The sequence below is a fragment of the Dreissena polymorpha genome, chromosome 12, assembly GCF_020536995.1.
Source record: "Dreissena polymorpha isolate Duluth1 chromosome 12, UMN_Dpol_1.0, whole genome shotgun sequence".
Lineage (NCBI taxonomy): Eukaryota > Metazoa > Mollusca > Bivalvia > Myida > Dreissenidae > Dreissena > Dreissena polymorpha.
Genome location: NC_068366.1, coordinates 33,881,694 through 33,899,359, shown reverse-complemented (window position 1 = coordinate 33,899,359; position 17,666 = coordinate 33,881,694). Strand labels below are relative to the sequence as shown.

At 36.1% G+C, this 17,666-nt stretch overlaps 2 protein-coding genes across 2 annotated transcripts; one reads left to right on the top strand and one right to left on the bottom strand.

Annotated features, from left to right (window-relative positions):
* Nucleotides 1–3,682: 3,682 nt before the first annotated feature.
* On the top strand, nt 3,683–6,185 carry LOC127853706 (metallothionein). Its single transcript, XM_052388435.1, has 3 exons — nt 3,683–3,851; nt 4,253–4,372; nt 5,547–6,185. The coding sequence occupies exons 1-3, from the start codon at nt 3,824–3,826 to the stop codon at nt 5,618–5,620; spliced, it is 222 nt and encodes a 73-aa protein (XP_052244395.1). The 5' UTR covers nt 3,683–3,823; the 3' UTR covers nt 5,621–6,185.
* Nucleotides 6,186–8,099: 1,914 nt separating this feature from the next.
* LOC127853705 (mitochondrial pyruvate carrier 2-like) lies at nt 8,100–17,658 on the bottom strand. The gene is made up of 5 exons (XM_052388434.1): nt 17,497–17,658; nt 13,304–13,344; nt 12,722–12,806; nt 11,573–11,684; nt 8,100–9,179 (listed from the first exon to the last, which is right to left on the bottom strand). The coding sequence occupies exons 1-5, from the start codon at nt 17,579–17,581 to the stop codon at nt 9,155–9,157; spliced, it is 348 nt and encodes a 115-aa protein (XP_052244394.1). The 5' UTR covers nt 17,582–17,658; the 3' UTR covers nt 8,100–9,154.
* Nucleotides 17,659–17,666: the final 8 nt, after the last annotated feature.

The window sequence follows — 17,666 nt, the reverse complement described above, 5'->3', positions numbered from 1 at the left end:
GCTCCCACTTAGTGTGAAATCGTTTCTGATTAATGACTCACTAACTGATGTATCGATTGGCTTGATACTGACCATCTGTATTGGCATTGGACAGTAGATGACCTCTTTTGAAATTAGGGGTCACTAGGTCAATGGCACTGTCACAATAAGTGTGAAAATCTTTTCCGATCAATAACTCGTCAACGAATTGACCGATTGGCTTGATACTTCTCATGTGCATTGGCCTTGGACTTTAGATGGCCCCTATTGAAATTGGGGTCACTAGTTCAAAGCACTGTTAGAGGGAGGGCATATGTCTCCGACCGCGGAACTCTTGTAAGATTCGTTTCTTAATTAAATAGGGCTATGACTAGATAGGTTTAGATTTTGGCGTGGCAGCCACATAAAACTATGATAACAACCGGGTTTCATCAAGATTTTTTTGTCGAAAACTTGAGTCGAACGTACAGCGACATATGTCTTCCCTGATCGGAAGTTGATGCGTCGGTCGTGCAACAAACAACCACCATAAGAACATCTTGCGCACATACGCAGTTGTTGTTTTCGGCATTCACCCACCGAGAGGCGCAGTGTCTGCAGAATACGTACGACGCATTTACAGGCCCCGTGCAATTACAGTCGTTGATGATACTTTGGTTGTACGTCTGAAACGACCACCTCACGACAACACATACAATATACATGTTTGTATAAGTCCCTTGACAACCTCGAGGTGATCAGGTATGTGTATTAGATACACATACCTGAGGTGATGCAGAAGTACGTTTCGAATGCGTCTTCTTCTAATGTAAATTAATGAGAATAAATGCGGCATAAAAACGTTATAGATTCTTGCGAAAACAACGCCGCATATATCATCAAGAGCGCGACCTACCTGCGTTGAAAAAGATGTCTTCGCGTGCGCCCATGACTGAAGAGAGGCCATTGCTGGGCATTTATTCGCAACGAAATATCGTAGCGGGATCACAAAATTACAGCTCCCGCTAAGATCGTTTGTAGCGAGTTAAGTCGATATATGAAGCGCATATTAATACGAAATAAACGATAATCACTTTCTTACTGATATTGCTAGAAAGTGAGCGTCATTTAAAAATTAATGTAGGGTATCAAAATGGCGTAAAATACCTGTTTCGGCACGGACGTCGCCGTCTTGATCGCCGCGTTATTAACGCTCGATTGGTCATTGTCGGCTCGGCTACTACTTAAATGTAACCCGGGTACTCTAAAGTATACTTAGATGTACCCTGTGTATAAAAAACATACTTCAACGTAACCTGGCCACTTTAGACTGTACCAAAATTGTATACCCGACGAAAATCCGATTTCGCAAAACTCGCTACAGTACGAAACACAAATCTATTTGAACAAAACCTGCATGGGCATGCTGTTTGATTATGAGTTTCTATAATATATAGGCCATTTTACAAAATATTTACATAAATATGAACATAATTAATTTGAAAGAAATAAAGACCAATTTTTAGCGCTGTATTTCTTGTGTAAGTTTTAGTGTATATTTTCCGTACCGTGGTACATTTAAGTATACTTTAGAGTACCCGGCGTACATTTAAGTAGTACCCGAGCCGACAATGACCAATCGAGCTATAGCAGCCCCAAACCACCTATCTAAGCCTCTTGTTTTCCACCGGCTAACAACCAGGTGGATGGTTTGATTTAAATGAAAGTAGTATCACTTGCAAAACGTGTTCATGATGTTATTTAAACCGGTATACGTGCAGCTGAGACTTTGTTTACTTCAAAACCATCGGACCGCTACATGCGAGAAATAAATCAAGGTCGACCTGTCGCCAATCATGGCTGACTTGCTATGTAGACGACGTGGACGAGTTCTAACTCCATAAATTGTATTCAAATTCTTGCTAATCAAATAAAATATACACTATATCTGGTGATTCTGTGTTCCGGTAGTAAAAACGGTATTTAACTTGAATTGTTAATTTCATTTTGCTACAAACTCCGATTAATTGTACCGCAAGTACGTGCAGTCACTAATAGTTCGATAGCTTTCGCATATATCTGCACATTGATTCCATTAATATTCATATGCAAATTAATTATAGAAAACAGTTAATTATAATGGCAAAGATTACTGTCCTTTTTTAAATAAATATTAATACACTGACACCACTTAAATTGCTTAATAGTGTATTCTTTGTGGAAAACTTTTTTCATCGCCTGCTAGTAATTGTACGCATTTTTTCCCGCCATTTCTTATCTTCAGGCACAATGTAAAGTCATGTCCCATTTGTGACATTCCCTTGTCATTTAAAAATGAATGCATCGTAAATTATTTACTATCTACTACATGTGTAGACGTAATTTTCCATGACCTCTTTACGAATCTTAAAGGATGTTTCTCAAACGCATCGTTTATTTTAAGTAAGTATTCGTTCGGATTATTCGTTAACAATGATTGTCTTATTAGATCTACTAATCATTATTCAATATATGCATACAACATCAGATTTATATGAACATCGCTGTGGGAAAACGGAACTTAATGCATGTGCGTAAAATATCGTCACAGATTATAGCCTGTGCAGTCCGCATTCGGGTACGGCAAGTGTCTGCACAATCTAATATGGGATACCACTTAACGCACGTGCACGAAGTCCGGTTTTCCCAGCGCGAGACTCAATAACTCATATACAGGACGTAGCCTTTAATAAGTGTTATAAGAACATATTTAACCCATTTATGCCTAGTGAACTCTCCCATCCTTCTAAGTTGGATCAATTTATTTCCAAAATTAGGGATGTCTAGTATATTTATTTCTATATTTAGAACAATTCTTACAGAAATTCCTTTAAGCAAACAGCGTAGACCCAGATGAGACGCCGCGGGTTTACGCTGTTTGCAATGTCCTTTTTTCAGGCATGAATGGGTTAATACAAACAAAAGATTTGTCTGTTATGATTCTAGACATCGACGTATATAAATGTGCTGCACGTAAGTTAGTGGACAACAAATAAATGAATTATCTCATATTTTTATTTCCTGAAGAAAATTCTAAAATCTTTTGTTTACTTCAATTGGCCAAGGAACGATGAACTTGTCGAACTGCACGTGGTACGTATGGAAAACCCTGGTTCACAACGAACCTTTCAAAACCCTGGTTCACAACGAACCTTTCAATACTCATTAATGTGCAAGAGCGACAGAAGTTGGACATATTGCTTTAATGATGATGTAATAATGTATGTATTGTTCGTCGAAAATGCATAATAAGTTTGGCAAATTAGTGTAGCTACATTTAATGATTAATTAAAATCGATGCACACTAGTGTTCAAAGCGACCCGCTTATTTTTTTTCGGGCGTCTATTGATGGATACATTAGTGTATAGTATAGTGTTCTAAAGAAGACGAACTGAGTGTTGTGTCTTCGAGAAATATGATTATTTTTTTCCCTTTTGATTATCATTTTTCCACTCACAATGCTGTTTCATTCAAATAATGTAAACATATTGAACCACGCGCATAAACCCTGTTGTTATAAAAACATTTAATGATACTATTTACAAACATTGTTAAAAGACAAAAAGCCGCACAAAAGCTGATTAACAAACTTTAACTGCTTCACACGGCCACTCTAGCAGTCACACGGCCTTTTCAGTGCCGCGTGAATTACCAGTGCCGTGTGAATCCTTTTGCGCACAATCCAATCATGGCTGTGGGTCCGTGTGCAAATACCATTCAGTATATTATTACGACGTGTGCTGTGTGTAATACCAGAGCGATTTTGCTAATCGAATACTTTACATCTACGTCCAGACTCCGACAACCTGACTTTACGCATTCAACATGAGTGATCCATGCAACTGCGTTGAAAGTACGTTTATTTTGTTTCTCTATAAGTCTAGAAATTTGTGTTTATTGTTTACTAACAGGGGGGCGTGTCTAATGATGATGCAATATTTTTCATAGAATGCTGTATTTAGATGATCGACGTGATAACAGACTCGGATGAACGATATAGAGTTGTTGTTTAAAACTTAAAATATCAGTTTAATATCGTTCATGACGGAACGATTACAACTCTAAATAATTCTTATAAAATATTTCTTTGATCAAGTCTCGTGCACTAACGACATTGTCACATGTGGACTCGATAATTTATTTACGATTTCAAATATTTGAAAATCGGGAAAATGGGGATTTTTTTGTGTAAAGTTAACAAAAATCGTATGTGAGTGAATTACTGAATGAAGTATTTTACTCCAACAACTTTAGCCGGTGATTGCCGTTGCGCCGATGGGAGCTGCAGCGACTGTTCCAACTGCAAGTGTGGCGACAGCTGTAAGTGCAGCAAACCCAACTGTTGTGGCAAGAATGTGACATGCAAATGTGGAGGTTTGTGGACATTTAATCATCACATCTCATCATTTATTGTCTGATCTTGGACTTCATGAAACTTGGTCAGAAGATTTGTCCCAGTGATATCTTCGAAGATCGAAAATGGTTTTGGTTGCTTGAAAAAATGGCCACCAGGGGCCGTGGCATTTATCCTCATATGGCTATAGTAAAACCATGTCAACACACAAGAAGTCAAATTTATTTCCAATCTTCATGAACCTTGGTCAGAACATTTGATTTCTTGAACAAGTTCGAAAATGGTTCAGTTCTGCTGAAAAACATGTGCGCCAGGGGGCAGGGCAGTTTTTTTCATATGGCTACAGTAAAACCATTATTAAAGTCACATCTTTATGAAGCTTGGTGAGACCATTTGTTCTAATGATAGCTTAGCTGGCATAAAAAATGGTTATGGTTCATCGAAAAATACGGTCGCCTTGGGGCAAGGCATTTCCTCATTTGGCTATTGTAAAACCTTGTTAACACTTGAGTCACATTTTAGTCCAATCTTTATGAAACTTGGTCATAACATTTGTTCTAATGCTTAATGGGTCCAGTCCGTTGAAAAAAATATGAATATTTTAGTTGAACATTGTAAGTGGGCTATGTCATTTCCCTTTCATGAGGTGTTTTTTAAACCACAGCCCTGAAGAGAAACACTGTACAAGTTAATAAGGGATGCTTTTTATGTCCCCCACTATAGTAGTGGGGGACATATTGTTTTTGCCCTGTCTGTTGGTTGGTCTGTTGGTTGGTTGGTTTGCGCCAACTTAAACATTTGCAATAACTTTTGCAATATTGAAGATAGCAACTTGATATTTGGCATGCATATGTATCTCATGGAGCTGCACATTTTGAGTGGTGAAAGGTCAAGGTCATCCTTTAAGGTCAGAGGTCAAAATTATGTGGACAAAATCGCTCATTTTATGAGTACTTTTGCAATATTGAAGATAACAACTTGATATTTGGCATGCAGATGTATCTCGTGGAGCTGCACATTTTGAGTGGTGAAGGGTCAAGGTCATCCTACAAGGTCAAACGTCATATAGGGGGACATTGTGTTTCACAAACACATCTTGTTTACGTCTAGCTTTCCCAGAACGCTTTTTCATATGAGAGCTACTATTTTGCATTATCATGATGCAAGGTGCTAACAAGTATAATTTTGTTACAGAAAACTGTCAGTGCGGCGTGGGATGCACTGGGCCAGATTCGTGCACATGTGACAGCGGCTGCTCTTGCAAGTGATGGGATGGTGTCACACAGTTACAGCGGCAAATGTCAACACTGATGATGATGTCATTTGTTGATATTCCACGTTATACAATCCGCCGCTGCATTTCTTCAGATTTTCGTTGGTGGTTCAGGAATATTCAGAAATATACCTACTAAGGGCACTGTCCTGATTTGTTTAGTATTGTCTTCATTATTGCCCAATATTTATGAGTTACTTGAGTTTATAATTATTTCTCTGAATAAATACATGTTAAACTAATTCAAAATAGAATATAAACAAGAATTTTATTTTCATATATTTGAAAACAATTATTATTGTAGTAGTTTAATAACATCTGTTATCTCTAAGCATTTATTTTATAACAATCAGTCAAAGCAATACGTGAAATTTATTTTGAAACTCTTGATTAGATTTACCATGCTAGGTCATTTCTATTTTGACAATGAATTTCTGTGCTGTGTAGCTGTGTGACTTAAAAAATATCACTTTGTCACTTGATTTTTTTATAATTTTATGTTGTTTTTTTTAGCATTATTAGGTTCTGATGTACAAAATAAAACAAAGAAACTAATTAAATGTGTTTGTTACGTTCTGGTGATAACAATTGATATTAAAATATTGACAAATGAGTTACATGACAGCAACCTGCTTTGCTTTCATGGTCCCTACTTCAACAGAGACCAAACAGTAACAAGTTGTGAGTATGAAAGCAAAACTGGTTCTGTTAAATCTCCATCTCTTGTTGTAGTAGTGCGCATGAAAGTTAGTGGGTAACTGTTTTTTCTGGTTATAGTAGTGTCATAGAAGCAGTTAACCATGCAAAATATGGTTGCAGGGTAGTTGCAGGTGTGCTTTTTTTATCACTATCAGCATGATCCTACTCACACATTTTCCATACAATTATTAAACCAAGCTTGGTGTGTTATAATTGTAATTGCTTCAATGAAACTGTGTCAGAGGGGGGGGGGTGGTAAATTTTCAACAACCCGGGTACATCTATTATACGTTACCAATCTTGACCAAACTCGATGTTTAAAGCATATTCTATTATACAATATGTAAATGAGGAGTTTGTCTCCAGCTATTTATTCTGATCAGATGACCAATATATTGGTTGGGTTACTAAAACAACATACATTTGTACAAACCTCAGTTTGCATCTAGAGTACAATTTAAATGTTTTAGCAGTCTAATTGTTATATACTAGTAAATGGTTGTAAACAACAGGCCTGAATAAATTCCTTTTTAACTTGTGATCTTGGATATTTATAAAACAATAGCATTTGTAATAGTTAAATGAGGAGCATTCGAAAATCTTGTATGTTGCTAAGGTAATGTTAATTTGTTAATTTTTAAATGCTTTAAATATGAAATAAATGTTTACAACTTAAGACATGGTCAAATGAAATGCACCATTCACTTAAGTTCAGTATCTTGTTTATTTAAAGCATTTTAAATTATAAAAACATCACGTACATGATTATTTTAACTTAACAACTTGAACAACGTTGCAGAGCTATACGCAGTACAACAACTGCATTCAACAGAACTAAACATGCGCATAGCTGTGTAGAGATACCTTTTTAGATCAGGTTGCTTGTGTTCATCCAGTTGTGGAAGTTAGGCATTGGTGCTCTTTGTACATGTATAGAAAAACAAGATTTGAATTTTTTCGGCGTAGCTGAATTAAGCCAGCTTTTCACCTTACCTGACCTTTGTAAGTGTCAAATAAAATTCAAATAAAATTTACCGCGGCTAGGTACAACTGAATACACTTCATTTATTCCATTGGCTGATTTGAGTATACCACCAGAACATTGGAAACATATCCGCGTCTTTGTAACACTGTTTATTGCATGAAACAATTTTGTCTCTAATGAAAAGGCTTAATAGATAGAACAGATTTACACTCAATTCTCGACATCAATACAGTTTGTGCATGCACCTTTTATTTTCAGAGGATTGCCAGGGCAAAAGCGTTTATACTTGAAGGCAATGTTCTCATATTTAGTACTTACTTCCATATTCCTGTCAACATGTTTACATGTAAAAGTATAAAGAGCAGTGGAAGCGAGGCCTCACTTTAATGCATTGCATTTTAACCTGCGAGGTATCGGGTCAATTCGCGGCCAGTGTGTGAATGTCAGAGTTTATATACAGGTCATCACCGGAGTTCGCGGCCAGTAAAATAATCGTTATAATAAAGCAACAGGTTTGTTCGAAGAACGCGCCTATAAATACGGGTACTTCGCGTGTGGCCGGTTGACTCGTATGTTTTAATTTCACTTCCATTCTTCTTTTGGTTTCCTGTTTTGTATCTATAGGTTTATGACCAGCAATATGTAATAATGTAAAATAAGCCACGAAAACTCCGTGTAACATCCAGTACTGTGTGTGATGCAGCTAAGAACTGCACAGAAAAAGACATTCACTATCCTTGATCTCATTCATTGAACTATCAATGCCATATATCTTTTTTAAAGATATTACTTGTTTTATATGAAACATTTATTGTATCAAATCAGTACAAATTTTTTCTATTTTATGACAAACAATATCACATAACATGAATATATTAACTATTGTTGTCTTCAAAGCAGTTGGAAATGATGTTTGAATAACCCAAAACAGAGTTTGTGTTTTACAGTTTACATGGACAAAGGGAGTAAACTCCTAAAATTATATTTGAACTTAAGTGATAGACCATATTTCAAAATAAGCTGTCTACCAGTAACGCTTCTAACACTTCTTATAACAGTAGGAAATTATAAGTAAACAATCTGAATAAATAGAATGTTAAATAACAATACACGAATAAAAACTTCAAATAAAATGTGCTGGTGTAATACACCCAACTTTCTCTATAAAATTGTTTTCGGCACTGAACAATTTACATGTAGATAATAAAAATGTGTGCTTATTGAATAATCCTGCAACAACTATGTGCCAGTTTATTTCAGCTTGCAAACCATGCCAAATAACATCAACATTATTCAATACTTGGTAAAAATTGAAAATATAAGTCCAAACAACTTTCACTGAAAAAGGTAGCATAATAAAACACTGAAGATTGCAGGTCTTCACGGACCTAAGTTTCACACTGGACATGAAATAAATGGACAAACTAATGGATTTAATCTTAAATGCCGACATTTTAATGTGCAGCTCATTTTAGTTAATTGGATGAACTGTCTTTTATGTCATTATACCGGCAAAACAGTTGATTTTAAGGAATTTTACACACATGGCAGGCCAAGTCAAACTATTTAAGAAAAAAATAATCGGTATCTGTTTATTTAATTATGTACAATCAGGCATTTTCCTAAGATTGCACACAAAATTTACCTCTTGAAAAAACAAATATGTGCATATCTAATTTTTGTTAAATTCAGTAGAAAAGTTGTTTAAAATGTTTCAGACATTAAAACACAAATTTAACACAATCCTAGAGTAAATGTTATTTACGTACACAGATGAAAATATATTCTATGAGTAGGGATGAACGTCTGGTTATGTGAGCAATGTGCTGCAAATTTGTTGACTTGCTATTTCTTCAGAGACTGTTGATAACTAAAAAAGGCAGAAAAAACAAACAGTTTTTATGCATCAACACCTGATTTCCACATTTGCTGAACTTAATTATTTCAAAATTCAGTTGGAATTTGAAATGGTGCAAATTATATACAATAAGATATATTCCTATTTATCTAATATAGCTCTATACAAGTTCATATAATGGGTTTTCTTTAGGCATACATATACATCTATAAATCAAGGATCACTTCCTATACTTAGACTAGACAAGAGTGCATAGGTCATGCATACCCTAACATTGCACTTTTGTCTCTAAACTCCAGATATGTCAAAAACAAGCTGATTCAAGGCAAAATTTGACTTATGACCTCTAAGTGTGACCTTGACCTTTGATGGCGGTCATTGTTATAAAATATTTTAAAGTTACAAGATGAATGGCAAAGTATCAACCACGACTAGCTGAGTAATTGCCTAATTTGACCACTATATAAGACCTTTGAGGAAAGGGAGACGCGTGTATCACACCACAGGTCATCTTACATGATTTACATTCGTGGTTTATTTATGTACCATTTACAGATTAACTACATGTAAAATAAACAGTTCAAGTTGTTAACTCTTTCAGTGCGGGAACCAAATTTTGAAGGCCTGTGCAAACAGTTTGGATCCAGATGAGACCCCACAGAATGTGGCATCTCATCAGGATCCAAACTGTTTGCTATTCTGATAGTATTCTATGAAAAAAATCGAAGAAAATGCTAATTTTAGAAATTTAGCAGACAACATTTTAGCAGACGAAAAATTTCCCAGCATGCAAAGGGTTAAATATGTAGGTTTAGCCAAAATGAGTAGAAAGAAAATCACTTCTCTTTCTACGAAAAACTCAAGAGCCAGGTCAAAATTGACACTTCATGTGCAATAAAATATAAATGTGTTCATGTCATTTTATTATATTTAGGTGCAACAAGTTCCACAAACATCTTATTAATTTGCTTTGGCATTTAGTCTATTAATACACATGTTAACAGTTAATATGGTACATATTACACAGTCATACATTTAAGATATTATAACAAAACACTCGCTTGAGTACTAGTCTTACATTCACTCCCTTGCTTAGTTATGAACTCATTAAGATGAATTCACTCGTACCACTTGTAAACTCTTTCCCAGTCAGAAGCAAAGTTAAAATGGCTATATGCAACCAGCATAAAACCAGAACAGCCCTCATGCTGCTCATCAGTATCTTAAGGTTGACAAGAGCACTGCATAACGGGCGCCAACGCTCGGCTCCAGGTGCAGTTTTGTAATAAATGAAAGCTTGTCAGAATATTTTTTTAGAGGTCACAGTGACCTTGACGTTTGACCCAACAAGAAACCGTCAGAGACGGGTGATGCTCCCCAAAGTTTTGTTTGTCACAATATTGCACTATATATTCAGATAAAAGGAAACCTCTTGAGGGCACAGTAGTTGGGGGGGACAAGAATTTTTTTTAAATAAAATTTCAAAGGGCCATAACTCTGTGAAAAATCACCCGACCAAAATCCGCTGATAATATGCACATCTCCTCTTGGTAGTGAAGCTTCCAAAAAGTTTTATTGAATTCTGGTCAATAGTTGCTGAGAAATAGCCCGGACAAGAATTGCACTATATGTACAGTTAATGGAAAATTTCAAAGGGCGATTACTCTGTGAAAAATCATCTGACCAGATCCCGCTGATAATATGCTCATCTCCTCTTGGTAGTGAAGCGTCCCATAAAGTTTCATTGAATTCCGGTAATTAGTTGTTGAGAAATAGCCGGACAAGAATTGCACTATATGTACAGTTAATGGAAAATTTCAAAGGGCCATAACTCTGTGAAAAATCATCCGACCAGTCCGGTCATTAGTTGCTGAGAAATAGCCCGGACAAAAATTGTGCACGGACAGACGAAGCGGCAACTATGCTCCCCCCAATATTTGGGTGTGGCGTGTAGAACTGTTCAACTCATCAAGGTGCTTCTACATATTAAGTTTCAAAGTTGATGGTGGAAGCACTTTGATTTTAGGGCATATGTTTAGGTTTTAGCACAGCGGAAAGACATGACACGACGAGCTGGCTATGACAATACCTCGGGTTTTCTCCGAAAACAGCCAAGCTAAAAATGAATACTTTAAAACTTGAATCCAGTAAGAAAGGTCTTAATTTTAATTTGATTTTCTATGGGACTGCAAATGAGTTAAAATGTGTATCCGAGTTATTTAGGGTTAAGTAAGGGAAGGTCTGTTTTTTTCCTGGACTAGATTTCCGCTGAGAAGAGACTTTCTTTAATGAAAAATACCATAAAAGCCGAAAGTGTTGTCCTAGATTTGCCTGTGCAGACTGCACAGGCTAATCTTGAGCGACACTTACCGCACATGCATGTCTGTTTTTTGTGTGTAACTTACTTGTATATCCTGCCCAGCTGGTACATCCCAGTCAAGGCCACAAAGAAGTTGACCGCAAGCAGGTTGTAGTTCTTCGGAATAATCACCACAGAGTAGCGGGACCAAATCAGACCTGGAATCAAAAAGAGGCAACATATTATTAAAAACACACTTGTTAACATTTAATTAATAAAAATAATTGAGTCTCATTCTGCGAAAACTGGGCTAAATGCATGTGTGAAAAAGTTACTCCGGATTAGCCTGTGAAGTCCTCACATGCTAACCAGGGATGACACTTTCCATTTTATGATATTTTTTATATAGAGTTATTCTCTTCTTAGTGAAAATTCAGGTTTGACGGAGAATGTTGTCCATGATAAGCCTGTGCCTACTGCACAGGCTAATCTGGGACGACACTTTATGCACATGAATTAAGCCCTATTTTACCCAGAGCGAGAATCAAATGTTATTTTTAACTCAGAAAAAACAGATGGACAATCAGACCAATTTGATACATACCCGGTACTTAACATTAACTTATCTGACAAACATTTGGCAACAGTAAGTCACTTCGAACACATTTGTTTTGTAAAGTTTACATGGAGCACACATGCATGTCTGACAGATGGTCCAACTGCCTAACAAAATTCTCTTCTTATAGGACCATATATTTGACACTCCTCCATAGGTTTCTGTAAGTATGAATTATATTTATGTGTAAATGAAATAAATAGTAGTCAATCTTTGAATGCAAATTTTGCTAACAGTTAAAAATTGTCTCTACAAGGCTGAGGAGACAAAAGCTTCTTCATTAAAATGTAGATAAATGGTACTTGTATTTTATTAAGTGTTTTGCCAAAAGCAAACAGATTGTCCCCATTAATGTTTTCTTCTTGCGGTAAAACACCACGAAAAAAAAGCCATACAAGAGGAAAGTGTCCTCCCTTGGACATGAATTAAGCCCCAGTTTCCAAGAACCTGGCTCATTTTGATGCGGTCTGGCACTGTGAAGGGAAACTAGAATTATTGAAGAAAACTCACCCTGTTGTTTGACCGACAACCAAACTAACATGCGCCGAAGTGGGCACTAAACCTGGGTTCCATAGTGATCCCTGTGAAACTTCACAAACATATTTTACAAAAAGTAAATGGGGCATTTAAAGAAATTACCTGTACAAGCAAGTGCAGAAGACTGAAATGTGGACAGCTTCTCAGCCGGCCTGGATAGATCACCAATACCAGCTATGACGAGGCACTAAAAACAGTGAAACAGTTGTCAATTACCAGAAGTGAGGAAATCCTACACGCTACTTGTCAGTAATTTACTGTTGTCCTACCTACTTGTCAATTCAGGATTGAAAATTATTTAAAAAAATTAAGTTTGTTAACATTCAATAAACTTATACATACAGATTTGAATAACTTTTGTATCTAGTTAATGAAAGATCATTATGGGGAATGTACTCTCTATATTTATTTGGACTTAATTGTTTGCAATTGTTTGTTCACAGTGGACAAGTTAAATGTGCACTCCACTTGTCAATATACAAGTAAAGTTAACATCCCTGCAGGTATTGAACTTGCACAACACATATTAATTTCCAAAAACCAGTAGTTATGTATATGAAATTGTGTTGAAATTGTATATATATATATATAGTTATTGAATGGATAACTATTACATGTAAGTAAAAAAATTGTATTCACATGAAAATGTTACGATGTGATACAATGAAGTCACAAATCACATACCCATTTCATTGAAGGTGCCCAAAAGAAGATTGTTTTAGGTCCTGCAAAATAAAAATTTCAAAACTTAATTTGAACTAAAAACTAATTAAAACAAGAAACCGTCGGAGACAGGTGATGCTCCCCAAAGTTTTTTTTTGTCACAATAGTGCACTATATATTCAGATAAAAGGAAACGTCTTGAGGGGCATAACTTTGGACAAAATAACACGATGGATGGTTTAGCAACTTAAAAATTTCAAAGGGCCATAACTCTCTAAATAAATCATCTAACCAAAACCCATTTATAACATGCACATCTCCTCAAGGTAGTTAAGCTTCCCATAAAGCTTCATTGAAGTCCAGTCTGTAGCTGGGGAGAAAAAGCCCGGACAAGAATTGCACTATATGTACAGTTTATAGAAAATTTCAAAGGGCCATAACTCTGTGAAAAATCATCCGACCATAACCGGCTGATAATATGCACATCTCCTGTTGGTAGTGAAGCTTCCCATAAAGTTTCATTGAATTCCAGTGGTAAGTTGCTGAGAAATAGCTCGGACAAGAATTGCACTAAATGTACAATGGAAAATTTCGAGGGGCCATAACTCTGTGAAAAATCATCCGACCAGAACCAGCTGATAAGATGCACATCTCCTCTTGGTAGTGAAGCTTCCCATAAAGTTTGATTGAATTCCGGTCATTAGTTGCTGAGAAATAGCCCTGACAAAAATTGTGCACGGACAGACACACGGACGCACAGACGGACAGACGAAGCGGCGACTATATGCTCCCCCCAAAATAAATTTTGGGGTAAGCATAAAAATAACTAGAAGTTGAACAATTTTTATTTATTGAAAACTCATTTTTCCTTAGAAACACATGCACAAAATTACATTCATACTGGTCGTGTACATAATTCCGGCCTGTACGTAAAAAATCGGCCACCTGTGTTTAATCATTTTCATGATCTAAACACACATATTTTGATCATTTTTAGAACAATCAACTTGAAAACCAACCCTATTCTCAATATTTTGCAAATTAATGAAGCATACCATTGTAAACGTTTGCATTAAAATGTCTCAAAAATAACACGAAATATTTCTCACATGGCAAAAGTAACGTCATCATCCATTGCGAAAATTATATTCTTATAAGAAACAAATATATTTTATAAAATTATTATTATTATTTCTATATGATAAACTCTAATTAAGGTCTTTTCAATAAATTGTATAAAAACATACATTAAAATCATAAAAATCAGGACCTAAATATAAACTTTTAATATATAAATTACCTCCCTTGATTAGAATATTAATAGGTTATAATGTTGTAAAATTAAGCAAAAGCGTTTACTAAAAATCAACACTCAAGTCAACTTTTTAAACAAAATGTTTTTACTTTCTTAGCTATATTATAAAAAAATTTTTTTTATGAATTTGTAGTTCCCCATTAACAGTGCCTGTTTATATTGATTAAAATTGGTAGGGGGAGTATCTGGTATAATAATGTCGCATATATTTGAAGTTTCAAGTCAAAAATCTTGTTTGTGTAAACCTTTATTCAAACTCTTAAAATGAGGACATTTGTCTAAAGATATTGCTTTGTAATTGTACCTGCAGATTAAACTGAAAAGTGGCCGATTTTTTAGGTACAATTGTCCTATGAAAATTGATACTTTATATGTCATTAATTTCTTTTCATAAAAGTAACATACACTGATCTAATTCTATTGAAATTTTCATGCTAGGTGAGTTTTGAACCCAGGATTATATATGTGAAGTTTAGTTTCAACCAGTTGGCTTAAACAAAAGATTTTGTTAAAATAGTCCCAAAAGTGGCCTGAATTACGTACACGACCAGTATGATACAAGTACATGTATATACATATTGATACATTTTACTCTTTTTCTATATGCCACATAGACACATGTCTGACCATCAGGAACTTCTTAAATCGCTTGAACTGGCTTCACTCAACCATATCTGCCAAATGGTCGTTGCGGTGGACTTCAATAGCCTTGACATTGAAAGGGAGAACCAAGCTGTGAGGAAAAGTGCTCAGAAATAGAAGTCCAACAAGCCCTCCTTGACTTATTGGCTGACTTTAATATTACACTAGTCCACTACAAACCACCAGGGAAAAACCCCGCCTGGATATTATTTTCAATACAAACATTTCTCTCATCAAATCCACATCTAATGCTCCTGGGATCTCAGACCATAACATAGTCGTTCTTTACTCAGACACTAAACCGTCCAACACACAGAAGTCGCCCAGACGTTGTTACCTGTTTTCCAAAGTCAACTGGGATCTCTTAAAGGTTTTAGCTGTGGAAATAACATTACCATGTTTGACAACTCATCAGTCCATGAACTTTGGGATTCTTCCAAATCAGATGTAACTGCTGCCATCAACACAAACATCCCTTTAAAAATGAAATCAACTAAAAGCTCATCACCATGGATCACAAGAAAATAAAAATTCAGTAATTAAGAAGAAAGCATGCCTCTATAAAAAAAAGCTAAAACATCAAAAAAAATTGACAAACTATATGGCTCACAACAGACACCAGTCTCAAGCAAAGTTACAGCAAACATCTCTACACTTGTGATCGGTCAAAAAGGCGAACACAAACTTCTAAAGAACCTTAAGGTCAACAATGCTGTAAGTCCTGACCCAACAAAGTACTCCAGGCCTGTGCACGGAACTAGCCCCAGCTATTACCTCTATCTTCCATCAATCAATGCACACTGGAGAACTATTGGGAGATAGAAGAGATTCCAACATAACACCAGTTTACAAGAAGGGAGACCGTCACACAGCGGGAAATATCCGCCCTTGCTTCCTTACCAGTGTAATCTCCAAACTTCTCAAGCACATCATCCGCCATCACATCCTAAACCATCTTAACAAACAAGTCGAGTTCTCACCTAACAAAATTGCTCTGGATATTCCTGTGAAACTAAACTAGTAGTAACAACCAACAATCTTCTAAACTCAATATAACATCATCCTGGACTTCAGTAAGGCCTTCGGATAGGTCCCACACTGACGCTTGCTACTGAAACTCAAGAACTATGGAATACGAGGTAACCTCTCCTGGATCTCAAACTTTCTCACCCGCCGAGAAATGTATGTGGTTGATGACGGGGAGAAATCACATCAAGTACCAGTGGGCTCCCGAGTTCCTCATAATTATAAGTGCCATATAAAAGACATGTCAGAGAGGGTGAAGCCACAGATCCAACTTTTTGCAGATGACTGTCTTCTTTACAGACCTATAAACTCATTTAAAAGATCATAAAATTCAACAGAATGAAAAAGACAACCTTCAGAAGTGGGCCAACGAATGGGGATTGAATTCAAGGCAAAACAATGTTATCTTTTTAATTCCAAACACAAATCTAGCTTCTTCTATAATATTAACAAAGAAATCAAAAAGAGTAAAAAAAAAACCTACATTGGTATTACTTTGTCAGAAGACAAGGAATGGAAAACCTACATCACCAATATAACAAAGGAAGCTAACTATACTCTTGGTTTCCTGAGAAGAAACCTTGGTCACTGCCCTTCAGACTGCTGAAAATGCCTACCTAGTGCATGTCTGTTCAAAGCTAGAATATGCTATTTTTGTACCTGAGAACCTGGTCGTGTCACAGAATTGTTACAAGTTTAAATTCCCCCCACTCCTAGACAGACATCGTGCCCACAGGTTGACGCTTTTGTATAAGGTGGTGAAAGGGCACATACCAGACATTTCCTTTGAACGCTACCTTTAGCCACTAAGGCCTAAATATACCATAAGGGTTAAGAAAAATGAGTATTATATACAGCAAATAATAGTGTGTAACCTAGTGAACAATAATTACAAGTGATTTAAAACTATTTCAGCAAACATTGTCATCTATAAAAATTCAATTTTTGTTAAAACTGTTATTGACTCGAACAAACTTAGTGATGACATTGTGAACTCTTCAACTATATACATTTACAAAGACAGTGTATTAAAACTTCAATAGTGTATGAATTGTTGATAACATTTTGCACCCATGGACAAGAGAGAGCGCATTGCAACTCTCAGCCTAAGCTGAGAGTTGAATTATTGCAACTAGGCCCGGGGCGAACGTTTAAGGGGCGAATCGTTACATTATCAGGTAAAAATGCCCTGGTATTACCATATCAAGGCCAACAATCGCAAATAGAATACCTGCCGGATGGTTCCATACTGGCTGAAGACGCGCAGGAACAAATCTGTCAGCGTATTTAATCACTGCTCTATACGCTGCAGCCATTTCTATTTGAAGTTGTTATTGTTGTTTTAGAGGACGTCAAATGTATTTTACGACGTTGGAAATTTTACTATATCACCGCTGCATT

Excerpts from the sequence above, each read along its gene's own strand:
- LOC127853706 (XM_052388435.1), top strand. The coding sequence starts at position 3,824 with ATGAGTGATCCATGCAACTGCGTTGAAA. Across the intron at positions 3,852-4,252 it reads TCCATGCAACTGCGTTGAAA|CCGGTGATTGCCGTTGCGCC; the intron begins GTACGTTTATTT and ends CAACAACTTTAG. Across the intron at positions 4,373-5,546 it reads TGTGACATGCAAATGTGGAG|AAAACTGTCAGTGCGGCGTG; the intron begins GTTTGTGGACAT and ends ATTTTGTTACAG.
- LOC127853705 (XM_052388434.1), bottom strand. The coding sequence starts at position 17,581 with ATGGCTGCAGCGTATAGAGCAGTGATTAAATACGCTGACAGATTTGTT. Across the intron at positions 13,345-17,496 it reads AGTATGGAACCATCCGGCAG|GACCTAAAACAATCTTCTTT; the intron begins GTATTCTATTTG and ends TTTATTTTGCAG. Across the intron at positions 11,685-12,721 it reads TTCTGCACTTGCTTGTACAG|GTCTGATTTGGTCCCGCTAC; the intron begins GTAATTTCTTTA and ends TTTTGATTCCAG.